This window comes from Hipposideros armiger, unplaced genomic scaffold, assembly GCF_001890085.2.
Source record: "Hipposideros armiger isolate ML-2016 unplaced genomic scaffold, ASM189008v1 scaffold_358, whole genome shotgun sequence".
NCBI classification, from domain to species: domain Eukaryota; kingdom Metazoa; phylum Chordata; class Mammalia; order Chiroptera; family Hipposideridae; genus Hipposideros; species Hipposideros armiger.
Window position 1 is genome coordinate 779,764 of NW_017731708.1, and position 27,852 is coordinate 807,615.

The 27,852-nt window shown below is 35.5% G+C and overlaps 1 protein-coding gene across 4 annotated transcripts in view; it reads right to left on the minus strand.

Moving 5' to 3' along the window:
* The window catches only part of RARS2 (arginyl-tRNA synthetase 2, mitochondrial), a 55,533-nt gene that overhangs the window by 18,475 nt on the left and 9,206 nt on the right, over positions 1–27,852 (minus strand). For 3 of the 4 annotated variants that reach the window (XR_002126147.1, XM_019661714.1, XM_019661712.1), the window contains exons 2-7: positions 20,640–20,713; positions 15,847–15,949; positions 13,979–14,062; positions 7,524–7,621; positions 4,323–4,378; positions 1,339–1,422 (exon numbers count right to left, since the gene is read on the minus strand). Coding sequence is in view for 3 of the 4 variants with exons in the window: in XM_019661712.1 (XP_019517257.1) it covers positions 1,339–1,422; positions 4,323–4,378; positions 7,524–7,621; positions 13,979–14,062; positions 15,847–15,949; positions 20,640–20,713 (499 nt within the window). In the remaining variant the exon portion in view is untranslated. Of the gene's footprint in view, positions 1–1,338; positions 1,423–4,322; positions 4,379–7,523; positions 7,622–13,978; positions 14,063–15,846; positions 15,950–20,639; positions 20,714–21,669; positions 21,701–27,852 lie in introns of those variants that run through there. The other variant, XM_019661713.1, reaches the window with a different exon arrangement.

The window sequence follows — 27,852 nt, forward strand, 5'->3', positions numbered from 1 at the left end:
AGGGCAGTGTCACTGGCCCTCATATGTGGGATCCGAACCGGGGCCCTCTGGCATCCCAAGCGAGTTCTTAACCATCGCGCCACTCGGCCGGCCCTGGGAGTGTTTTCTGATTCCTCCACTGTGAATAGCGAGGGCACTGTTAACAGGTTCAAATTCTACCCTGTTTAGGGTCTAAATAGAATTTTAATTAACTGAAAGGATAATATTCATAAGAGAAGATCATGATAAAGGTCTTCAAAAAGCTCTGACTTCATTTCACTAGATAAGGAACATAATATTGTCGGTGAACTTCGGCACTGGCAGCACACACTACACTTTATAGAAGCTTTAAAATATTACCTAGCCTTTCTTTTGGATTAGTATTGTAAAATACTTCCTAGAACAGTCATTCATCATTTTGAGTACCTCTCATGTGCCAAGCCCTATGGATACAAAAAAAACAGAGACAGTCCATGCCTTCAAGGAACATACCATCTAACAAAGAAGAATACAGTAAGACAGAAGCCTATTTGAGCAAAGCTGAGGCCTAGGAACTTGGTGATATAGAAGGTGGGCAAGGGTGTGTGTGTGTGTGTCAGACTGCTTTACAGAGATAACACTAGGGCTGGATCTTAAAACACACACACAGTAGGCAACATATTTTTAAAAGTTTGCATTTCACATACTACCAGTCCTTCACTGCCTTAGCAACTTCATTTATCCTGCCTTTCCACACCTTGATTACTGGTATGTATGAACTAGGAATGGTTCTGACTAAACTCATGACATGGGAGATAATTTGTGGCACTCATCTGCTCGGGTCTCATTCCTCTCATTTCTTTCTGACCACCCCTACCCCACTCACCACTGTACAATTTAAAGGGGAGTCAAAGTTTCCCACTTTGTCCTCTAGACGACTGGCCCAGGGTAAAACTAACTATAGATCACCTTTCATTAGGATGGCCAAGGGAGGCGGGGCTTCCCTTGTTTTAAAAATGGCAGGGCTGTGATTGAGAAGGGTGTATATAGCCAAACTGACTTTTCCCCCTCAGTACTCACTTCTACACTTAACTCACAAATCTAAGCTACTTTTCTTTAATAAAACCACAAATGCCTGTATTTATCAGGTGTTGCCCTGAATGTGTGTAGTTTCCTCCCCCAAATTTACATGTATGGTGAGAATTACTCTAATAAAAAGAATACGTTTATGGAAAAGAGACATTAGGAAAAAAAATTAGGTAAGAGGCACTACTTTATCTAATGGGATTTTGCCTATAATTCTGTCCAGATGATCAAGTGACATAATATTAAAACATATCAAATTTAACAGTGAAATGAAAAATAAAATCTCAAACTTACCAAACTGCATGCCCCAATCTCCAAGGTAATTTATTCTGGTTACTTGATGTCCTAAAGCTTCTTTGAGATTTGCTATGAAATTTCCTAATAACCAATAAAATATACAGTTTCTCATTTTTGTTATCCGTTTTGGCATAAGAACCGTGTGCTTCTCTATTATCAAAGTATAACAGAAAATTCTTTTGGCAAAATTTATCAACTCAGTTTTGTGTTGTTTTTTTTTTTACTAAAATGTTCATTATTATGTTTTCATCTATGCTATAGAAAGGAAGTAAGGAATTATTTGGGGGGCAGTTATTCCACAGAATCTCACAATTTTCACAAGAACAAAATTTTCATTAACATTAATGGTTGGTGGGAACATGTTAAAGTAATTGCTACTCCAAGTTAATCCCAAGGACAGAAAATAACAGAATCTCAATAATTACCAAGAAATAATTTGGCTGTGCACTAAAGAACCTGAGCTATACTGTTTTGTTTTGTTTTCTAAATAGCTCACTTTACCTTCTTTCAAGCACGGAAATCCATCTTCTCATGCCTGCTCCCTAACAGCATGCAGCAGTCCAAGGCCTTCACCTCCCTGAACTGCTGATACTGGTTTCATATTCAACATCTATTCCACTCTCCTTCTAGTGTGCCCTCAACACACCACAGAGGCTGGAAACCTAAAAATTACATTTCCCAAAATCTCTTGCAGTTAGGGTTCCAGATGTCATTTAGGTTTGGGCAATCAGATACACTTTGCATGAGATTTCGAGGGTGGAAATGAGGTGAAACGGGAACTACTTCTATTTTTTTCTGACAAGCACAGTTATGGAGGCTTCGAGTGTATGCGTGTGGCATTACTAACAGAGGTCCTAGTGTGCCAGCATGTGACCGACCTACAAGGTGATTGAAAGATTGGGTATGGGGCTGCCTCTCTTGCTAGTATGAATTCTAGAAGGGAAGGCAGGACTCGTGGCAGTCACCCGACCACGGCACTGGCAGCGTGGTTCTAGAGCAGTGGAAGTGACTGCAGAAAAGGCGGAAGCTCCCTTGATGACCAAGTTCTATGGTACAGTTTTAAGGCTCATTTTTGTCAGCTGAATCCAAAGCTGCTTAGCACTTCCAACAACATTGTAAATGATTCAATGTCCTATAGTAAATCTCTTCCTGCTTTTACTAGAGTAGATCTAGTTTTCTGCAAATAATATGTATATATGACTTAAATTACTGCAGCTGATGCTCTTCCAGCTTCCCTACTTCTAGACTTTCCCACTCTATATAGTCCCAGCAATAGGAACCACCCACCTTCTTCAGCTGGTACTCAGACTATTCCTCTTTTTCCTTAGCACCTTAATATCTTACAAATCCAACTAAAGGACTGAATCAGCTTTGGAACTGACTGTTTATTTTCCAATCCTAGCTATGATACTTGCTAGCTAAGTGATTTTGGAAAAGTTACTTTTGGTATGAGAATTTCCTCATCCATAGGCCAGAGTTAGTAGTGCTTATTATTAAACAGGGCTGTTGTGAAACTAACTGAGCTAATACCTGAAAACGCTTAACATGGTAAGTAAATTCTCAATAAATATTCTCTCTTCTGGTCCAAATATTTCCCTTAACAACTATTAAACAATTTTATCATGCTCTACCCATCACTTACTTCTACACTTTTGACTTACTCATGTAGCTTTTGTGATATAGTATATTTCTTTTTTTTTTTTCTTAAAGATTTTTTATTGGGGAATTAGGGGGAGGGAACAGCGCTGGGGAATTAGGGGAAGGAGAACAGACAAATTGCTGTCCTTTTGTTCTTCAGTCTAGTTGTGGAGGATGTTGCTTCACTGGCCCAAGTTGGCACCATCACTGCACTCTTCCCGGGCGAGGCAGATCAGTCGCTGGCTTCTGGACGGCCCCTCATGGTGGGTGGCTGCTGGCCGCTCACGCTGGCTGCTGGCTACACATGGTGCCTATGGCAACCCACTGCTGCAGGGACTGCAGCCTAAGCCGTCGCTGGCAACTCATGGCAGTCCAGCCCCAGGCTGAGCTGTTGTTCAGCATCTTAGCTGTAGAGGGCAGTGTCACTGGCCCTCATATTTGGGATCCGAACCGGGGCCCTCTGGTGTCCCAAGCCAGCTCTTAACCAACGCGCCACTTGGCCGGCCCAGTATATTTCTTATATTCTTTTTTCATCAAGTCTTCTCATTTCCTCTCTTAAAATGTTGCTTGAGAACTTTGTAACAATGAGAACTGACTCCAGTTTAATTATAATCTATGCCACAAAGTGTTGATTTCTCCAATTCTTAGAAGTATTCAAGTACAGTTAAATGGCTGTCTCTTAAGCATGTAATAGACAGATTTCTATACCAGAAGACAGATGAGATAAACTTCAAAGTCCCTTCCAATTCTAATATTATACAATTCTAATTGCAGTTTTTAAATTGGGCTGTATTATATGTTTTAAACACATGGAAATTATAAGTATATACTCTGAAGCATTATAGCTATCAAGTATGATAGTAATCTATTAGAATAGTGTTTCAATTTCTGGTCTTAAACATTCTAATTAGTACTCACATGACATGAGATTTTCTTTTTTTAAAAAATTGAAATATAATTGACATATAACATTGTTTCTTTTTAAAAACAAACTATATGGACAAAAAATTGGGGGGGATTACTATCATCCCCACATAACTATTTTCATTTTTGCATCTTTTAGATTTTCTCCATATGCATACATATTTTTAGAAAGTTAAAAACATAAACAGACAGTTAAAACTGGTTTCTGAGTTAATCTTTTGGTTTTGAAACAAATTTCTTTTTCCACTTCTAAACCAATTTTTCCCATTTTGTGTAATATTTAATTAGTAACAAAGCTCACATAAATTTAAACTTTTTTGGTTTTTGTCCTGTTGTTATTTAAGCATTAAACCATTAGACTGCATTATCAAGCAGTACCCCAAAAGCATGTTTAGTGTTTTCTGTAAAACAACACTTACCTATGATGGTAGAACGTAAATGTCCAACGTGAAATTTTTTGGCAACGTTAGGTGAACTGTAAATAATTGGAAAAGTTATATTTTTGTGCTAAGAACAAGAGTTCTAAAATGCACCAGGTCATACCTCCACAGTTTAACACAATTGGGGGACTAAGGTTTTTGGTAATTTAGGGAAAAAATAAGTTAAAAATTAGAAATTTAGAGCAAAAATGAATTAGAACTCAAAGAATCATCCTTAGTGAAACTGATCCTGTGATTCATGAAGCAGTACCACACACAGAAATGGCACACTTAGGAAGAAGATACATTTCGGGATGGAGAACTAGATTAAGACATTCAGAGATATTGTTTTGACACAAGCAATATTGATTACAAGGAATTTAGTTTAGTGCACCACTTTGCAAACACTTCATCCTTTTAAAAATTACTGAGGACCCCAAAGGAATTTTGTTTTTATAGGTAGTATCTATCAATAGTCGCTGTATCAGAAATTAAAATTGAAAAATATAAAAATATTCATGAATAACATTTCCCAGAATAATCAGAAATTTGATCACCACTCCAAATTCTCAATCAACACCCTTATCACCCTGTGTGTGCTTGAGAAGTTGAAATCAATAATTTAACAATAGCAAATGCTTCTAGAGCACTCACTACCTGAGTTATAGTTTCAGGCACTTTACATGCATTAATTCCTTTAATACTCATAAGAGGTGTGAGGTAAGGTACCCTCACCTCTCATTTTATAAATGAGGGAACTGAGACAACAAAGGAAAGAGATAAGAAAGCAAATGTGCAGTGTCATGATAACTACCAAATCTGGGTGATGAACTTACTTACACTGTTTTCTGGTTTGTATATGTTTGAAAATTTTAAGAATTTTACAATATTATAAAGGTAAATTAACCAGAAAACCAGAAAAATATATAAAACACTGGTTTTATGAAACTGGGCAGTGAAGGACTGTGATTCTTGAGAGAATGAGAGCAAACAAGGTGACCTCTAGGACTGCCTTAATAGCAAATTTGAGCTAAAGCAGAAAAATCTATAGCGTGCAGTGTTTATATTAGCAAAGTTTCAAATCAATAATCTAAAGTTCTCCTTTAAGAAACTAGAACAGGAAGACCAAATCAAAGAGAATATATAGATAAAATAGATAAAAGCAAACAATAAAATAGAAAAAAAAAAAGAGAGAGAAAATGTTCTATACCATAATTGCAGTGGTGGTTACATGACTTATTCACCTTTTCCAAAACTCATCAAATTCTATGCTGAAATATGGAGAACTGTATTGTATTGTATGTAATCATACTTCAATAAAGTAGATTTTAAAAATTGACAGAATACTGTGAAACAATAAAAATTAGAAATGAGCCTTGAATTTTCTGATATTAAAGGAACATAAAATACATTGTTTAATGAAAAAAACATGGAGTAGAACAATGCCTAATGTGTGATCTGTTCATAAATGCATAGAATATCTCCTGGTGGGTAAATAAGAACCTAGTATTGGTCAATGCCTATAAAGAGAGAACAGGGAAACTGGGGCGGGGAGGGAGTAGACTTCCTTTTCAGTGAACATCCTTTTGTAATCTTTGATTTTTTTCAAACTAGGTATTTGTATTATCTGGTTTAAGTTTTCAGAGCTTTTGTAATTTTTCTCTAGGATTAGAAGAACTGAATCTATCTAGGTCTTCGGCCTTGACAGAATGTTTCCTAAAATCATCAATTTACCATTCTCTGGCACCATATTCCTACTGGGAAAGGAACACAATGAAATGGAAAATACAAATTCAACTCCTCTGGACACCTTACTGGGACTTGTAAAAAAATTACTTCATGTAATTTCCTCAATCTTGTAAGAAGAGACAAATATTATTGCTGTTATTTTCCATATAAGAAAAGAGACTAGGGAAAAAGCTGTTCCATCCGAGATAACAGAATCACTTACTGACAGTCAGAGCTGGTACCCTGATCTTTTGGAGTTCCATTTTACCAATCAGAGGTCCTCAAATCTGTTTTGTGAGAATATTTACATTTGGAACAACAGGAGGTGGGAGACTCCATAGGAGTATTAGTTTACTTAGCAATCAGTCCTTATCATAAACAGATGCCTTTACTGAGTCTTAGAGGATCTGCCTTTTCAGAACACAAATGAATGGCAGAGAGTACAAATGTGGAATCCACAAAACCCTCTCGCCTCTGTTATCCAGGTACTAATCATAACTAAGTTGAATTGTTATCATCATAAATTTTAATGAGTTAGGAAACCTTAAATCATATTTATCATATCAATTTCTAAAAATCCTCCACAGAAATACATACTTAAGAAAACAAAAGACTCTAGCAAGTTCTGTCTTTCTAAATGGGAAAACAGTTCATTAAGACTCTTCTTCAGCCTTTAGGAAGTCAAAGTCAATATCTCTGATAATTTTCATGAGCTATCAACCTGTAAGCTGTACTCTGAAAGTGTTTCCTTTCCTTTTTTGGCTACTTAAAAACAGTTGAAATATATTTTATGGTTGTAGTGATAGCATATCAGAAAGTTATTATGAAGACTATTATTCAGAGGCATACTAAAACTTCAAACTATTTTCTGGTAATTTTTAAAATTATCTATTACAAATACTACAAGGCTTTGTTTTCTGGTAATCAAATTACTTTAAAATTCTTAATATGGTAGTAACCATTACCTCTGCTTTGAGTCTAATAATATTCAAGTAATTCCTAACATTTCCAGCAGTTTATCTAATATGTGTATAAAACATGCGTTCTTATTTTTAGTTTTGCCAATAGTTTTCTATAAAGTATGTTTTTACTAAGTTCATGTGTGAATGATTTAAAAACACTACAGTATGAGATACAAATGTAGTGTATTTAATAAACTGTCAACCAAAGCAAAAAAAAAAAAGTCTAGTAAAATGAAAAACTTGTTCTTCTAAAAATAAAAAAAGTAACTGTTAAGTACTTAATTCTGAAAAAAAACAGAGCCCAAAATAGTCACTAGACATAGCTTTGCTTGGAATCCAAAATTTTTTATTCATGGTTTAATGATCAATTCACTGTGAATTTAAGAAAACATAATCTCACTGGTTTTCAGTTTTTCCATGTGTAATTTCATGAGACCTCAGATGATAATGGCAAAACACTCACCTGACCAGCCAGCTGATTAACCAACACGTAAGATGAATAGGCACTTACCTGAATTCAACCACGATCTTCTTCTGCGGAAGACCAGAGAAAAGCTCACTTTTTAATCCATATTTTGAGCCATCTTCAATTACTTGTTGTAGCACTGTCTGAAAAGTAAAGGCTGGGATTTAATGATAGAGAAAAAAAAATTGCAATTTTCTTACTTTGTTACTGGGAACTAAATGTTGCTATTTTGCTCATTCTAACTTATGGAACTGAGAATTTCATAGCACTGTCAGCAGCAGCACCTTACATTACTAATGCTAGTGAGAGCAGTAATATTATAAGTTAATATCTATAGGGGCTCTGTGCCCTTTTCTACATCCTGTCTATTCCTCTTTCCAGTAACCAATGATGTAGATATTTTACAGGTGAAGAAACTGAAGTTTAGAGAGGTTAAGTAACTGCCTAAGTCCCACAGCAAATAGTAAGAATAACACCAGAAGCCGCATCTAGTAATATTTACTGACTGCATACTATGTGTCAGGCACTGTTCTAAGCATGTTCTACATATTAACTCATTTAACCCTCACAATAACCCTAAAAGGTAAGTATCATTTTTACAAATGAGGAAATAGAAGTACAGACTGGTTAAGTAACTTTCCTAAGGTCATATGGCTATTAAGTCATACAGCAAAAACTTCTTTTACTCTATAGCTATGTGTTAACTACAGCATGCTGCTGCTACTTTTGCAATACTAATGATCACAAGTAATGGTAGAAAACAAAAAATTATAATTCAAATGCCTATTGGCTACATAAGTAAAAAACAAGGAACTTACACAGCAACTGCCAAAACACATTCCAGATTAGTTTTTAGTTATTAACACAGAACTACTGTATAATTCACAAAATTCATACTTTATTGTTTTTACTAATGGTGATGATGTATTTATTTGTTTATTTAAGGGTTAGGGTTTTGAATTTACTGTGGTAGACTTTTATTTACTCTTATATTGATTGTACTTCTCAAACTGATTTTGAGTCCTAAATATGTAGTTTTCAACGTGAAGAATTTCACTATCATAAGAGTTGGTTAATATGGTCACCTAATGGTAAAGGCAGAGAAGGTAGCAGGAAGCTGCAAAGCAGTAATTTTAAGAAGCATCTACAGAGTGCTGTGTTTGAGTTTGGATGCTTTTATGTTATCTCTAAGCCTCACAATCTTAGAGGTGGGCAACACCTCCCATGGAACAGCTGCAAAAACTAAGGTTCAAAAACAGCATGTATCTGCCAAGGACACAGAAAATAATATTCTGTTCACTCATACAGTACAGGACGTAGAGAGAAAGGACTAATAAAACCAGAGACAATAAAGAGAACAGCGACTGCCATACACTAGGGGACTAATAAATGTTAATTACTTCAAGAATGTGAGCAGCAAGATTGCCAACGGAGAAGTAAACAGTGAGAAAAAGTTCACATTCAGATTATTCTAAAGTTAAGGTCTACCTATCTTTTTTACTTTCCATGACTTTTTATGTAATGGATGGTAGACTCCACAAATAGTAATAGCAGTAAGTTAAAATTTTCTTTACCAAATGACTCTCGGTTCATTGATTTCTCTAGCACAAATAAAACAGCACATTTAATAAAGGACTCTTTCATATGCCCCACTTCCAAAGCTTTCATTAACAGTTTGACCCACCTGCTACCTGGAGATTTTTTTCTCTATTTCACTGAGAGCGCTCTTCAAATGAAAATTCTAAATGCCAAATCCAGCTGAATGCTTAAATTTTGTTTAATATATTACTTTTTATGAATATTCTTTTTGTAAAATAAAAAAATTAAACAATTAAGGTCAGGCTCAAGAATCTGTTTCGATCATCTGCCCTAACCTTGGTCCCTTCTCACCTTCCCCCGGGGCAACCATTTTTCACACACCATCCTAGCTGATGACTACTCTCTTTTCCTTGCAACTACCCTCCCTCCTTGGTTGTAAGAACACTACTCTCTACTGATTTTTGCTTCTAACTTGCCTTTGCAAGCTCCTCTTCTACTGCCTGACCTCACTCCCCACCCTGCACTCCTTCCTTGCTTCTAGCTCCTTACTTTACCATTCTCCTAGGTGTAAAGTCTTAAGATTTCAACTACCATTTATGCAGGCGGATAAGTCCAATTCAGGACTGGACATCTCTCGCAAGCTCTTCAAACAGAATATACTTCTCTTCCTGCTGCATTTTCCATTTCCATGAACTTTATCCCCAGCTAACCAAGTCAGAAACTTAGGAGTTCCTAAGATTTACCCTTTTCCCTCCATAATCTCCATAACCTGTCACCTATTCATCACCAAGCCATGCACATGCTAACTCCTAAATATTATTATAGTTATACCCTCTGCCCTGGTTTTAGACCCTCATCATTTGTCAGGTGCACCACTACAAAACAACCAGCACAACAAAACAACAATGCCTATCTTCTTACATGATATATATACACACACACATATACATATATTGTATTTAATCAAGTCTATGTTCCTTCAAGGATTCCCTACCACTCAAAGATTTCAGCAATTTGTGATTTTATTTTTACTTTACAGGCATTATCACCTTTACATTTTTTTAATTTTGAGTAAGTTGATTTGTTAAAAGGCACATTATAATACCCATAATAAAAAATCACAAATGAGGAGAGTTATTTATTGCAATAAATACACAGTTGGCTCTTCAACAACGCATGGTTGGGGTGCCAACCCCACACAGTTGAAAATCCATATATAATTTTTGACTCCCCCAAAACTTAACTACTAATAGCCTACTGTTGACTGGAAGCCTTACCGATAACATAAACAGCCAATTAACATATATTTTGTATATTATATGTATTATATACTGTATTCTTAAAATAAAGTAAGCTAGAGAAAAGTATTAAAAGAATCATAAGAGAAAATACATTTACATTAGTTACTGAAAAAAATCCATGTATAATTGGACCCATGGAGTTCAAGGGTCAACTGTATAACTAATGAAATTAAATAAATTTCATTAGTGTAATACCAAAAATCATCTCATGTGCCAGCTGTGATATATATAACACACCATGGAAAATGATGACACAGGAAAAAACTGAGTCTCTTTATGTAGAGCATGTAGGCCCTTCACACAATATACTTTCCTATCCTCCCCCAGACCGTCCTATGTGCAAACCATACTCAATCATCTGCTGATTTCCAGACAATGCCATGTTCTTGACTGTCTGTACTCTGGCCTGAGCTGTCCTCTCTGCCCGGAATGCCTGGCCTTGTATCTCCCAGGTATATTCTTATTTATCTTCATCCCAATTCAAGGTTATCTCCTCTTGTCTCAAGACAGACTTCTGTGTACCTTTCTTTACACTGGATTGAATTTTTATACGTGCCTTCATTATATTAGTCATCACATTATCGTACCCATCACACATTACACTGATATGTTTTTCTTTTCGATCATGAGCTCCTTGAGGGCATGATCTATGCCATTTTATCTTCAGATTTCAGTAATATAATCCCTGGCAAATATATATAGTGGGCACACGGGAGAAAGCTGTTAATTATACAATAGAGGCCCATCCACTCATCACTACTTATGTCTAACTATAAGATGTACTCAGTAATGTAAATATAGGTGCATAAAGAGTTTATAATCAGATATTAAATCTTTCAAAGGTTTCACTTTTTGGGATGCTTTAGCAAATTAAATATTCCAACAGGCTGGTACTTTTTGTTTGTCTATCACCATCACTTTTTCTGTGGATGATTTTTGTCAATTTATCTAACTCTTGGTTGGATGCTATTTCTCTACAGCTCTCAACCGGACTTCTAACTAATCAAGCTACCACTACCTATTTGTCTACTCAATCCTTTGGTCAATAGTAGAAAAGTATTTAATTACTCTTTCTTTCCATGTGTTCAGCCGACTGGCACTACACATGACTTGAATGCATCCAGTGCCTACTGACATAGACTTAGCAAAATAATGAGCAGAATTTACAGACATTTAAATTAGTATCTCTTTTTCTTTTTTCCTTAAGTTTTGGTACAGCATGCAAAGCTGAATTTGGAAAACAAGAAATGCATGTGTACATATGAAATAAAAATGATGCTATCCATTATTTCTAAGGCACACCTAAAAACAGGGTTTTGTTTACCCTTTTCCTATTTAGTTAAACTCATATTTTCTTTCCCTATCTGAATTAACTATTACTTGAATTTACAGTTTCTCTTGAAAATCATCTGTATGCTACTGACAGGTACGAGTTTGGTACCAAAGTGATAGCTCTTCACAATGATACAAATTAGTCATATCATCTTCTAGCTTTAAAAAAATTATTATCTAGTCCCAGAGACTTGGCAGTTTCTACTGACTTTAATTTCATATTTTAGCCTTCTACCTTTGAGGAGGATTTATAAGAAGACAGTTTAAGCCACTATTAGTGATCCAAACTTAAGCTAACATTTAATCATTCCTCATGCTCCTGGTGCTAATAATTCAATTGGAATTCATGAAGAGATGTTTTATGCAAGGTTAAGTTTGTACATGTGTAAGCAATGACAAATCCATAATTCTCTGCTTGAGTTTTGGATATAGATCATTGGCTACATGTCAATCTTGATAACTTTAAAATGTAAAAATAAAAAAAGTTTTATAATGGTCGTAAGAAGGGCTGAAATTTTTTTTCTTGATGTGATCTGAAAAATTTATTAGACACGCAAATGCCACTGTTTAAGGCCTAAAAATAATGGAGCCAGATGTATAAGAAATTAGACTTTGAGCAAAAAAGAATTATCATTAAAAAATTGCAACTTATAACACAAGACATTCAATGCTTCTCTTTCAGAATATCAGTGTTCAGGGCTCTGGGATATATCTTTACTTTGACACTGAGTAGGGCTACTGTGAGCAATTTGTTCCTTTTACAAAAATCATACTAAGATCCTGATCCTCAAGGTTGCAATGAAGATAGCATTTCCATGTGAGAAAGAGTAGCTGGACCTCAACAGCTCTTGTCCCTGTGTTGTCAATTAAGAAGGATTTGGGAATATTTTTAATAAGCGAGCAAAAAGGCATCCTTAAGCTAGAGAGAATCTCAGTTTGTTAATTGCAATAAAGCAAGAAAATTCATGGCCATTGAAATTTTAAATTATTAAGTAAATATATGCCTTGCTTTGAAATAAAAACCGCATCTCTTTCAGCTAAGCTGGCTGTAAAGGCAAACTCCATCTACAATAGCACATTTTCCCACCTCAGGGAAAAAAAAAAGTACAATATTGCTGCCTGTCAAGTGGCTTAAAGTTTGGTGGGCATTTTGGGTGAGCTGCATTTCCACTTCCATAAAAGCTGACCTAGCAACTGGAATAAAGAGTCACTTACATAAAAATGGTAAATTACACTCATTGGTTTGCTAAATTGGCATGAAATGCTATTACGGTCCAGCAGGTTGTAGACATTTTCTAACGAACTCAAAACAAATTTCCTTCGTATCCCTGTGACTGATTTTGGTTAACTAATTTACCTTCAAGTAGGAGTGAAAAAAAGATAAAAGAAACAAGTTCAAAGATCTAAAGACAAACACAAAATACTAACTCTCTTTCAGTTAGAAACTATATTATTAGAAATTTTGGTTTTATAGTTATTTTCATTTCAAGACTGCAGCATTTACTAAGCCTGACAAACTCAATACTGGTATGTACTTCTTTTTTTTAAAAAAAACACCAAAGCATGCATTATGAAAAGTTTTCAAGTTCAACTGAGATGAAACTCTCAACAAAAGGTCTCAAACCACTGCCTATTCAGGATTAAGTGTCCTCCATGGTCTCGTTGACTGAGACCCAATTCCTCTATGCAAATTCCCCAATCCCTCCAGGCCATCCTGATTTTTCCATTTTTGGTCTTTCTTATGCTTACTGTACCAATCATCTTTTTTTTGTTTTAATATTTATTGTTTTATTAAAAGAAGAAACTGTCTTATGGTTTTGTAAAAATCTTACACTTTGAACAGATTATAGACTACCCGAGAGCAGGAACCAGCAGTACCTTTCTTGTATTCAATACAGAGTCCATTAATTCATTCAACAATAGTTATCTCACACCTACTGCATGCCAGGCACTGTGCTAGGAACTGGGGATCCAACAGTGAGGAAAAACAGAAACCATAAGTACTAATGGAAATTAGAGTTTAAAGGGCAACAGGCATTAATCAAATAAAAAGAATGTAAAACAGCAACTATGGTAAGTTCTGCAAAGGAGAAATATATAGTGCTATGAGAGCATATAAATGAAGGGGTCAGAAAGGCACTGCCCAGGAAATATCAAGATCTGAAGAATAAGCAGGAGTTACCTAGGGTGACACTCCAGGCAGAGGTATCGCAATGTGCAAAGGTTTTGAGGCAAAAGGAGGCACAATAAATGTAAGAACTGGAGGGAAACCACAGTAGCTAAAGCAGAGAGTGAAGATGCAAGAGCTGAAACATAACCCATTCTTACCTTTGTTAATAGTTCTCTGTTTATTTTGAAATTTACAGTTCCTTGACCAGTGCTGATTTCACTCACTACCGTATCACATTTTAGCTGAAAAGGTAACAAATCAAGTAAAATGGGTGTGTTATAAAACAGGCCTCCTGAGAGTTGTAGTTCTAATATTATCAAATTTTCAACGTCCAAAGGCAGCAGGTGCATCATTTCTCTGTCATCATATCTGGACCTGGGCCTTAGTCAGTACCTTCGATTCTATCATTCCATTTGGGTAAACACATTTTCTTCTTTTTCTGACTAGAACGCTATTCTGTATTCCTCTCATTTTCTCAACTAAATTCTTCATCTAACATGGAAGAAAGAGGGCATCACATTACCCCCATCCTACTCACCCTGACCTGCATGAACTTTTTTTATCTCACCCACCTTTCAAAAGAGCCACAGAACATGAGATTCTGTCAGGGCCCACGTTAAAGCACTTGCACCAACATATAAAATGTAAATAATTTAAATATGCTGTCTTCAGTGAATATGCCTTTAAATTTTAACCAACTAGATGTTCAAAGCACCTGATATACCCATGAAACTTGAAGAGATACCTGTTGCTACTGAAGAGCCACTAGTTTTTATTTTGAGACTAAATATTGTAATTAGGATGATTCTACTCCTGGTGTACTTGTTGATAAAAATCTGGGATGTCTTTTTTTTTTTTTTTAAAGATTTTATTGGGGAATTGGGGGAAGGGAACAGACAAGTTGCTATTCTTTTGTTCTTTAGTCTAGTTGTGGAGGACGTGACTCCACTGGCCCATGTTGGTATTATCATTGCACTCTTCCCGGATGAGGCTGTCGCTCGCCGGCCATTGGACAGCTGCTTATGGTGGCTCATGGCAGCTCAAGAAAGCTCACGCCTGCTGCCGGCCAGCCCCACTGCAGCCTACACAGTCACCGGTGACTCTCGGCAGCCCTGCTCCAGATCGAGCTGTTGTTCACCATCTTAGCTATAGAGAGCACAGTGTCATTGGGCCTCATGTGGGATCAGAGCCGGGGCTCTGCTGCTTAGGGCTGGCGTCCCAAGCCTACTCCTAACCAACATGCCATGTGGTCGGCCCTGGGATGTCTTTTTTGATCAAAGAACTATTTACTAAGCTACCAAAGCTCCTTGATGATACTCATTCTTTAAACATCTTTTCTATGATAGTGACTTTCATTGTTCTAATTCTTCAGTGTATCCAGACACCTCTTCTGTGTCATATGTAATAACCTTATTAAAAAAAACAAAACCAAACCAAACAAACAAAAAAAACCACTTCGTCTACCACCTGCCTTTTCTGATGGTATTACACTAACAATTTAAATTTGGTCATTCTCTGTAATCCTCTGAATTCCTCTTTTAGATACCAAAGCCATCAGAGAAATTACAAAGAGGATGATTAAATCATCTAACCACTTCTACTCTGCAATCATGATTCTATTTACTGCTAATCATTTCTTCTCATATTTTAATGCTCATCTTCTCAGAAACTCATTTTAAAAAGTACAATCCATTGTTCTAATTTATTAAGCTCCTTCTCCTAAATTCAGAAGTCCATCCAGCTCCAACCTGTAAATTTAATTAACACTTCAGTCCTCCTGTAAGCAGTTAATCAAAAAATTGAACAATGTCAGCTCAAGAGGAATGCTTTATAACTAATTTGAAATATCATCCTCATCTTATAGTGCATGGCTAAAATGAATTTAAATTGTATTTTCCAAGGTGCCTTGAACAAAGAAACACTGTTAAATTCATTATTATGGCTGAGATAGTCTGCAGAGTATTTTTCTTTCTTTAAAATAATGTGTTTATTATAATGTCAAAAAAAGATAATAATGCTAAGGTACCTTCTCTGCCAGTTGCATGGCTTGAACTTGAATGTCTGGTCTTGAATGGTCATTGCTGTTCTCCAATAGAGAATCCACAGAAAGCTGAAAATCTGCTACTTCTCTAAAGACAGACATTGAAATAGGAAAAAGCTGCTGTTACAATGTTACTGGTGTAACAGAAAAAGACTAATCACTATGAGTTCTCCACACTGACCCAATTTTATCTGAAGACGGTGTTACACTTTCAATATACAAAGCAAAGAAATTAGAAATATCATCACATTGTATTTAGAACTTGACCTTTATCATCTTACAAAATTCTTTCTCTTCCATTACCTAATTGTAGGTTTATAGTTCTGTCTAGAGCAACCACTCTGGAAAAAGTTAAGACTTGACATGTCAGAAAGTGGGCACATGATTTTTCATTATGTTATTCTCTATAAATTTTTCTGTAGGTTTGAAATAGTTCAAAGTGTAAAAAAAAACTTAATTGATATACAAACATCTACATAATTACCCACACTGAACATCTAATATTTAATAAGAAACCAGACAGAAGATGAGATCCTATAAGCAGAGTGTCTGTCTAGCCCACTGACACTAAAGGACGTATTTTCGAGGGATCCAAGTGACTGTTCTCATCACTCTTGAAATTTAGAGACATACCTAAAAAATCCTGTGTGACGTCTGTTTAACAACACATTAAAGAACCTAGTCAACAATGACCATTAAAAATTTTCCTGAGCTTTCATCCATTATCCAGCAACCTAGTGTGGATTACACTTACAAACCCAAACTCATCCACTGACATTTGAGCTGTAACTACAGACCCAAGTTCATCTATCGATCAGTGTCTGTGTGATCTTGGGCATGTTGCTTAAACATCCCTTGTTTAAGGAGGATAATAACAGTACTTACTTGACAGTGTTGCTGAGAAATTAAGTCCTGGTTAAATAATACTAATTCTAGTTCCGATGTTAAATAAAAATGTTAAATTGTACCAGTATTGAGGTCTGGAGAATTACTGTGTCTGTAGTTCTTCATGTACAGACTTGGTTGGCAAGCTATACTCTGTTTTTTTCTAAGATTATTCTTCAAGAAACACGTGATAATCTAATTTTCTAAAGATTAACTTTAATTGTGGAAACTCTACAAGGTTTGAATGCATTTTTATTTTTATTTATTCTTATCAAAGGACTCGAATAGCTTAGTCAAGTATTTGTGCCAATAATACGGGAAACTGAAGAAATTAACAAAATGAGAATAACAGAATTAACACAGAAACACAAAGATTTTCAAAAATAAAAAAATAAATTAAATTAAAAGTAATAAGATCAATAATAACAGTATTAATTGAAATTATACAGATTTGAATATACGAAAGATTAAACTATGATTTTTGACATATAGGTAGGACACTTTGTAAGAGGTTTAATATGACCATGTACCTAGAGATGGTTCTCAAAACATCTAGAAAACACAAATAAATCACATGATTTTCTATAGAGTTTTTAAAAAAATTATGAAGAGTGGGAGGCACCTATAATTTTATTGTAGATGTGAATAATAAACTATTGGGTTGTCGGAAAAGTCATGACGTATTTTTTCTCTGTGTTTCACTGCAAAAATGCGTCATGACTTTTCCGACAACCCAATAGTATCAATAGAATCACAAATATTTCTGATTAGTTCAGTGGTAGAAGGGCAAATTAAAAAGTCACCCTATTAGTCTATTAATAATGCTTTACAATAAACTAGGAATATTTAAAACATGAATTCTGAAATTACGTGAAGGGTTATTTGCCAGTAAGAAACACCGAAAAGGAAGTAAATGACTTAGGGTAGTGCGGGGGATCAACCAGATCTGACCTACTTTCCAGTTTTCACTTTTGGAAACTTTTAATTATATATTCACAAGGAACTTTTGCTTTGTCTATTTAAAGAGGTAATTCTTGAATGTGAATTATGTAAAAAGTCAGAACTGAAAACATTCGAAATGTCCATTAACAGGGAGCATTAGAGTATTATTTAGCCATTGTTAAAAGTGATATTTACAGGGCCGGCCAAGTGGCACACTGGTTAAGAGTTGGCTTGGGACGCCAGCTCTGAGCAGCAGGGCCCCAGTTCAGATCCCAGATTAGGGCCAGTGACACTGCGCCCTCTACAGCTAAGATGGTGAACAACAGCTTGACCTGGAGCTGGGCTGCCGTGAGTTGCCAGTAATGGTGTAGGCTGCAGTGGGGCAGCTGGTGGGCACTTTCGTGAGTTGCCGGCGAATGGCCGGGGAGCGACTGCCTTGCCCAGGAAGAGCGCAATGATAAAAATACCAACATGGGCCAGTGAAGCGACGTCCTCTACAACTAGACTGAAGAACAAAAGGACAGCAACTTGTCTGTTCCCCTTCTCCAACACTGTTCTCCTCCCCCAATTCCCCAATAAAATCTTAAAAAAAATAAAAAAAGTGACATTTACAAAAAAAGAATGATGTCAAGGGAAAAGGGGTCAAATATCATATATACAGTAGTTTTATAGCTATGTTTTTTTAAAGGCTGCAAGACATATTCAAAGAGAAAATGTAAAAATACACCAACTTGCTAATATCAGTTGTCTCACTGCAGTAAAACTAAAGGGAATGTTTTTCTCTTTTTATTCTTCTGTATTTTCTTGAATTTCCTTAAGATTATATTTTGCTTTTATGATAGAAAATTTAAAGGCACTGGACTTATCAAGGTGATCAATTCAGAGACTGTGTAGATGTATGACCAATGCGCTGTACAACGGAAGCTGAAGTAGAATAATATTGTACGTCAACTATAAGTAAATATATATGTGTGTGCATGTGTGCGAGCGTGTGTGTGTGTGTGTGTGTGTGTGTGTGTGTGTAGTCATGGGAGGGGGAGTATAGCATAAGGAAGATAGTCAGTGGTATTGTAACAGTTATATAAGATGTCAGAGGGGTAGTCGCTTGGGGGAGGAGGATTATCACTTTGTGAGGGATGTAAATGTCTAACTATTAGGTTGCTTTGTACTCCTGAAACTAATTGAAAAAAAAAAAAAGAAAAAAGAAAAACCTTAAGAAACATAACATCTAGACTATGAAAAGCAGTAGCTGTCAAAATAATCCATTTTGATAAAGGAGAATGGTAGGGGTATAGCTGAAACAAAAACTGGCCGTGTGCCAATGCTAGTAAGTGATGGGCACGTAGGGGTCATTGAACTATTCCCTCTACTTTACTATTGTTTAAATTTTTAAAAAGTTTAAAAAGCAATAGCTACTTTCCCACTATTTCTGAGGAGTTGTTGTGGTGTTAGAGTGAAATCCCTAGACTTAAGAACTCCTGATTTGCAACAAAATTATTAATGCTCTCTATTATGATCAGTATTAAATAGGAATTCCACTGTAGTTGAAAATATAATTGAATTAGGAGAACTGAGCACATAATTTATATCATATTAAATAACCTATATTAGCAAAAATAATATTTCTTAATCTCTTGGCACTTAATAGCATTTTAGAATAAAATTAGAAATATAAAACAGTTAGGTTTGGTTTCAGTATTATAAAGGACACCTGGGTTTATTATGGCAAAGCATTGGAGATTCCCTTTGTTTTAAAGAAATTTAATATGTAGAATTTTAGACTTGTAGCCTAGAAGAATTTTGAGGTCTTCCCCAATATTTATTTTCTATAAGCCAAAGTCTTAGTATTTCAGATTGCTAAAGTGGAGCTGCCCAAAGGAGCTCCAAGCAAGAGGAAATCCTATTCAAAAGATGGGCCAAGACAGTTTAATGGGATTTGAAAAATGAAATAAAAATGGGGACATTCCCATTATTATGCAGAATGTCATTTACAGATTTTAAGAAAATAGGTAACTGGTTTCAAACTTTACATCAATGCACATGTAATTATGAGGTCCCCTTGGTCAGTGGTTGCCCCTGTTCTTGGAACTCAATAGGGAGGAATTTGCAACAGGCCATTTTAAAGATGGTCTCTTTTACAAGGCCATATGTAGCTTTTCTCTTCCTTTTCCACACATCTTTGTGTCCTATTCTGGGATAAAGAATATCTTACTCTATCTTAAAATCCTGACAAAGTTAAGGGGGCAAAACATAAGGATATAATGGTACTGATGATTATATCTTTATATCTTTCTAAAGCTTAGGGCTTAAATGCCTACTATGTAGCTAACTGCTTGTTATTAATTGACTGAGTGGGTTATTTTATCCAAATATTGAAGTTTTCTAGCCAAATGGTAAACAAGTATCATTTAGAATACCCAAACTCACAAGAGATAAATATTTCCCTGCATTCAAGAAAGCAACTATTGGTTGTATGTTGTCCTAACCAATAGTTCTCTATCACTGATAGAAACAAACAAAAAAACCAAAACATAAACCACAAAAACACCTAGCAGGTAAATATTGTACAGTGTTATTCAAACATCAGGTAGGTGTATAATCTAAGAGTCCTTCAAAAACCCTGAGATCCTAACCACAATCTTAGTTGTTTTATTTGCTATTACAGAATTAAATTTGAACCTCAAGCCTAATTCTTTTTAAAAACTGCCATAACTGTAGTTATTTGCATAAACAAATATTAAAACAACATGAGCATACTAATATAATCTGCCATGTCAGAGTATGTATACAATACAGATTTAAATTTTATTATTTATGTCAATGAGAATAATAGGTTAAATTATATCTTATGATTAATTTCAAGGATTACTATGTAAATTGAATAGTGACAATTTTTTTTGGTATATTGACAAAGTAACAGTTTAGATTGTTACAAATATATTATACTTAACTGTTTTCTCGAAATTGGAATTGCAGATATTGACTTGATCAAGTTTTCTGGTGGAAGATCCAATACTCTGGAAAGCTAAAAATGAAGAAAAAAACCAGCAAGATTGTTAATATATCTGTTCCAGATTCGATGGACTACTACTCAGCAAAAAAGAAATACTGAGACACTTAACGCAAATGAGCCTCAAATGTACCATACTAAGTGACAAAAGCCAGACTCAACAGGCGATACAGCACATGATTCAATTTATTTGACATTCTGGAAAACCCAAAACTATAAAGATGAAGACTTTGATCAGTGGTTGTCAGGGATTGAGGGTGAGAAGAGGGTTTGACCATAAGTAACAAACAGAACTGTTCACCAAAAAAAATTTTATATTTGTAAATTTAAAAATTAAATTTATTTTTACAAAAAGAGAGGGGATGAATCACTGAGGAACCAAAGATAATTCATTTTTATTCATTTATATTTACTGAGTGCCTATTTTTTGCCAGGTACTGTTCTAAAAGTTGGGGATATGGCAATAAACATGAGACAAAAATCTCATGGCATTTAAAAATAAACAAAAAAGCAAACAAGTAATGGGAGAAAAATCTGATCCCCAGGCCCTACCAAAGGTTTATTCACCAGAATAGCAGGGGTGGGAGCATTTGTATTTTAAAAAATTTCCTTGAATGATTGTAATGCATAGCCATATTGTGAACTACTGCCCTAATCAATCTCATTTATTGAATGATTCTTACATGACAGGCATATCTTACATGCCTTAATTTTTTCTTAAAATAAATCCATGACTTTCACACTATTATAGACTTTATTTCATGAATAATGAAACTAAAATACAGAGAATTTATGTAACTTGTTTAAGTGAAAAAACTGAGATGTGAACATAAGCTACCTAAAACCAGAACCTACACTCAACCCCTATATCATATATATATCCTTTCAATGAGAAATGCATAAAAACAAAACAGTAAAATAGCAGTACAGCTATAATGAATTTAAAACTGCCTTCATCTTTCTTTCCCCACCTCCTCAATCTTTTTTTTTTGTTTTTAGTTGAGCCATCCTGCCACCTCCCAGCTCAGGCTGGGAATCAAACCGGCGACCCTGTTGCTCAGAGCTCACACTCTTGAGCGAGCTCTTAACCAACTGATCCACTTGGCCGACTCTCCTCAATCTTTATGAAGCCTCTGCAACATACAAATCATATCTGTTGAGGGAGAAGGAAAAGGGAGAAATGGCATAAATAAGAAAAATAAAGATGTAAGAAGAAATCTTCTTCTGAGGTGTTTGAAACTATTCAGGAGTAATAAAAGTAAAACCACTGTCTCCTGACTAGTAATATTTACTCTCATATTGTCAAAAAAAAATCATTTGTTGAATTTCACCAACATTTTTTTAAAAAGGTCAAAACTTATCGACTTGGAACTGCTATTTATCTTAAGAGATGTTCTGTATATTTCTGCTTTGATCTAGTATAAGTCGATTTTTAAATTTAAATCTCACAGTACAGTCTATGTATAAATTCTAGTCTTCAGGAACGGCATTACTGTATCCCCTACGAAAAGTTATTTCTTTACAATATTTTCCCAGAAGTGGATAAATATTGCCAAGCAATTATAGACTAAAGGCTGTAACAGATCATGTTTATACTACAAAATTTTCCTGCCAATATAGATGCACCAGTAATAAAGTTTCTATTATAATTTCTCTTAGGAAAAAAAAAGGATTCAAATTCCAATTCTACTTTTACTAGCTGAGTCCTTGGGAAAGTCATTTTACATGTATTAGCTTAAGTTTTCACATCTGACAAATGGGGATAATAAATCTATTAAATAATAAACTAGAGCTCTTATGAGGATTAAGAAAAATGTGTCACACAATAAGGATGTAATAAATATCATTTCCTTTAAAAGGTTTTATTTTGAACATAACATCTCCCAAACTTACCCATAACCACTAAGATTTTCTGCCTATTTTAAATGTAACTAAACTTTGTTGAAAAAAAAGTGATGTAGGTAAATTTCAAACCATTTCAGCTGACAAATAAGTTGTGGATTTAGGTCATAAAATGTTCACATTCAAATGGACAACATGCAAAAAATTCTTTCTGATATAAACTAAAAACTATTTTTTAAATGTTTATTTCTCTTATTATTACATCTCATTTGCTTCAAAAAAGGCTCTAAGGGGGCTTAAAAACATAAAAATAAAATGGAGGTATAAAATTATACCAGAAAGCCCAAGCTAAAGATAGTTATTATGCTTCTTGGAAGCCAAGGTACAAAGGGAATATAACTACACAGCATGTTTTACCTAATAATAAATCCAGCAAGTCAGCAGGAACAAACTTTTTTCCTAAAAGTAAATTCTAAGACCAAGTTTTATTCACATGAAGATATCAACACCAAAATAGAAAATATTTTTAATAGAAGTCTTACAAAGGCACAGAAACATTCCTTTTCTTTTTTTAAAGATTTTATTGGGGAATTGGGGGAGGGAACAGACAAGTTGCTGTCCTTTTGTTCTTCAGTCTAGTTGTGGAGGACATCGCTTCACTGGCCCATTTGGTATTATCATTGCACTCTTCCCAGGTGAGGCAGTTGCTTGCCGGCTATTGGACAGCTGCTCACGGTGGCTCATGGCAGCTCAAGAAAGCTCACGCCAGCTGCCGGCCAGCCCCACTGCAGCCTACACCATCACAGCAACTAATGGCAGCCCAGCTCCAGGTTATATGATGTAAATTTAAAAACCAAAGGGGGAAAAGAAGGAACAGGGCGTTACCGTTTAATGGGGACAGAGTTTCAGTTCTGCAAGATGAAAAGAGTTCTGGAGATTGGTGGTGATGGCTGCATAACAATGTGAATGTACTTAATGTCACCGAACTGTACATTTAAAAATGGTTAAGATGGTAAATTTTATGTTATGTATCTTTTCCCACAATTAAAAACAGGCACAAGAGCCCACAGGAGCAAACCCCCCTCTGAGGAGTGAGTCCTGAAACAGCAGCTCATACACTGTGGGCATAGCCAATCCTCACAGGCAGTTAGCTGGGGAACTGATGTGCCAAAAACAATCAAGGCTCAACTACAACAGTAGAATACCCACAGTACACTTAAGGGACACTACTGGAACACATGCACAGGAGAGTAGGGAGACTGCACCATTGGATCACACAGGACACATACTACATAAGGCCACCCAACAAAGACTAAGTGACTTGGGAGATCCACCTATTACATAGAAGCAAACACACAGAGGCAGCCAGAATGAGGAAACAAAGAAACATGTCCCAAATAAAAGAATACGAGAAACCTACAGAAACAGAACTAAATGAAATGGAGGTAACCAACCTACAGAGACAGAGTTTAAAACACTGGTTATAAGAATGCTTAAGGAACTTAGTGAGAGTTTCAGCAAAGAGATAGCAAGCATAAAGAAGGGCATAGAAACCATAAAAAAAAACCAGTCAGAAATAAAGAATACAATAACTAAATTGAAGAATACACTAGAAGGAGCCAACAGATTAGATGAAGAGGACTAAATCAGCAATTTAGAAGACAAGGTGGCAGAAAACACCCAAGCAGAACAACAAAAAGAAAAGACAATTAAAAAAAAAAAAAGGATAGTTTAAGGGACCTCTGGCACAACACCAAGTTTAATATTTGCATCATAGGGGTATCAGAAAAGAGAGGGAGCAAGGGATCGAGAACCTCTTTGAAGACATAATGACTGGAAACTTCCCTAAACTAGAGGAAAAAATAGACATATAAGCCCAGGTAGTACAGAGTGTCTCAAACAAGATGAACCCAAACAGACACACACCGCGACACATGACAATTAGAATGGCAAAGGTTAAAGACAAAGAGAGAATCCTAAAAGCAGCAAGAGAAAGACAACTAGTTACTTAAAAGGGAGCTCCCATAAGACTATCAGAGGATTTCTCAACAGAAACTTTGAAGGGCAGAAGGGAGTGGCAGAAAATATTCAAAGGGATGAAAAACAAGGGCCTACACCCAAGACTACCCAGCAGTATCATTTAAAATTAAAGGAGAGATAAAGAGCTTCTCAGACAGACAAAGCTAAAGGAATTCATTACCACCAAGCCAGTATTACAAGAAATATTAAAAAGACTTCTTTAAGCAGAAGAAAAAACAACAAGCGAATATCAAAAATATGAGTAATAAAATGGCAATAACTATGTACCTATCAATAATCACTTTACAGTTGGCTGAGTGACTCAGTTGGTTAAGAGTTAGCTTAAGAATGCAAGCTCTGAGCAACAGGGCTGCTGGTTGAATTCCCACATGGGCCAGTGATGCTGCGCCCAAGCTGAGTTGCCGCTGAGCTGCCAACATGTGGCAGGATGGCTCAGGTGGTAAGACCACATGCTCCTAACAACAAGACTGCCTGTTTGATGGTGGGCTATGCCCACCCGCAACTAAGACTGAACTTGGCATCTTGAACTGAGCTGCCGCCTGGATGGCTCAGTGGATAGAGCGTACACTCTTAACAACAAGGCTGCTGGTTCAACTCCCGCATGGGATGGTGGCTACGCCCACCTGCAACTAAGATTGTAACACAGCACCTTGAGTTTAGAGGCCATGAGCTGCTGATGATCAGCCAGACAGCGACTGGCGCCCTCCACAGTTAAGACTGAAGAACAACAACTTGGCTGGTCCCCTCCCCTACTCCCCAACACTGTTCCACTCCCCCAATTAAAAAAAAATCACTTTAAATGTAAATGTATTAAATGTCTAAATCAAAAGACAGAGTACCTGAATGAATAAGAAAACAAGACTCATGCATATGTTGTCTCCAAGAGATCCACCTCAGATTGAAAGACACACATAGATGGAACGCAAATGGATGAAAAAATATATTTCATGCAAATGGAAATGAGAAAAAAGCTGGAGTAGCAATATTTATATCAGACAAAATAGGCTTTAAAACAAGGACTATAAATAATGAGAGAAAGAAGGACATTACATAATAATAAAGGGATCAATCCAACAAGAGGACATAACTATAGTAAACATCTGTGTACCCAACAGGAGCACCGAAATATATAAAACAAATATTGACTGACATAAAGAAAGAGATCAACAGTAACACAATCATAGTAGGGGAATTTAACACCCTACTGACACCAATGGACAGATCTTCCTGACAGAAAATCAAAATCAACACAGAAACAGCGGTCTTCAATGACACACTAGACCAGATGGATATAATTGATATTTTTAGAGCATTTCACCCCAAAACAGCAGACTATACATTCTTCTCAAGTGCACGCAGAACATTTTCCTAGACAGACCACGTTAGGCTACAAAACAGTCTCAATACATTTAAGAAGACTGAAATCATATCAAGCTTCTTCTCTAACCACAATGCTGTAAAACTAGAAATGAATTACAAGAAAAAAAACCAGAAAAACAAACACATGAAGGCTAAATAATATGCTAATAAATGATGAATGAGTCAACAATGAGATCAAGGAAAAACATCAAAGGATACCTTGAGACAAATAAAAATGAAAATACAACAACCAAATAAATACTATGGGACACAGCGAAAGCAGTCCTTTCGAAAATTTATAGCATGCAGGCCTACCTAAAGAAACAAGAAAAATCTCAACTCAACAGTCTATCTTTACACCTAAGGGAGCGGGATAAAGAACAGGAAACAAAGTCCAAAGTGAGTACAAAGAAGGAAATAATAAAGATCAGAGCGGAAATAAACAAAATAGAGACTTAAAAAACAATATAAAAGATCAATGAAACCAAGAGCTGGTTTTTTGAAAAGATAAACAAAATTGACAAACCTTTAATGAGACTCATCAAGAAAAAAAAAGAGAGGACCCAAATAAATAAAACCAGAAATGAAAGAAAAGTGATAACGGACACCACAGAGTTACAAAAAATTTTAAGAAAATACTACAAGTAACTATATGCCAACAAATTGGACAATTTGGAAGAAATGGATAAATTTCTAGAAGCATACAACCTTTCAAGTCTGAATCAAAAAGAAAGAGAAAATCTGAACAGACCGATCACTACTAATGAAATCAAATCAGTAATCAACAGGCTCCCAACAAACAAAACTCCTGGACCAGATGGCTTCACAGGTGAATTTTACCAAACATTCAAAGAACAATTAACACCTATTCTCCTCAAACTAGTCCAAAAAACCAAGAGGAGGGAAGGCTCCCAAGCTCATTTTATGAGGCTACCATTACCCTGATTCCAAAACCAGACAAAGCATTACAAAAAAAGAAAAGTACAGCTCATATCCCTAATGAACATAAATGCAAAAATCCTCAACAAAGTATTAGCTAACCGAATTCAGCAATACACTAAAAAGATCATACACCACGATCAAGCAAGATTCATTCCTTGTATGCAAGGTTGGTTCAATATCCGCAAATCAATTAATGTGATAGACCACATAAACAAAATGAAAAATAAAAATCATATGGTCTTATCAATAGATGTAGAAGAAAGCATTTGACAAAATCCAGCATCCATTTATGATAAAAATTCTCAACAAAGTGGGGATAGAGGAACATATCTCAACATAATAAAGCTCATATATGACAAACCCACAGCTAATACCACACTCAATGGGGAAAAGCTAAAAGCATTTTCCTTAAAATCAGGAACAAAACAAGGATGACCACTTTCACCACTTTTATTCAACATAGTACTGGAAGTCCTAGCCACAGCAATCAGACAAGGAATAAAAGGCATCCAAATGGGAAAGGAAGAAGTAAAACTGTCATTATTTGTAGATGACATGATACTATATAGAGAGAAACCCAAAGATTCCACAAAAAAAACTATTAGAACTGATAAATGAATTTAGTAAAGTAGCAAGATACAAATTAATATTCAGAAATTGGTTGCATATTTATACACCAATAACGAACTATCAGAAAGAAATTAAGAAAACAATCCCATTTACAACTGCATTAAAAAAATAAAATACCTACAAATAAATTTAAGCAAGAAAGTAAAAGACCTCAGAAAATTCTAAGACATTGAAGAGAGAAATTAAAGAAGATACAAATAAATGGAAACATACACCATGCTCGTGGATAGGAAGAATATAGTTAAAATGTCCATACTATGCAAAGCAATCTGTAGATTCAAATTAATCCCTATAAAATACCAATGGCATTTTTCACAAAACAACAACAAATAATGCTAATA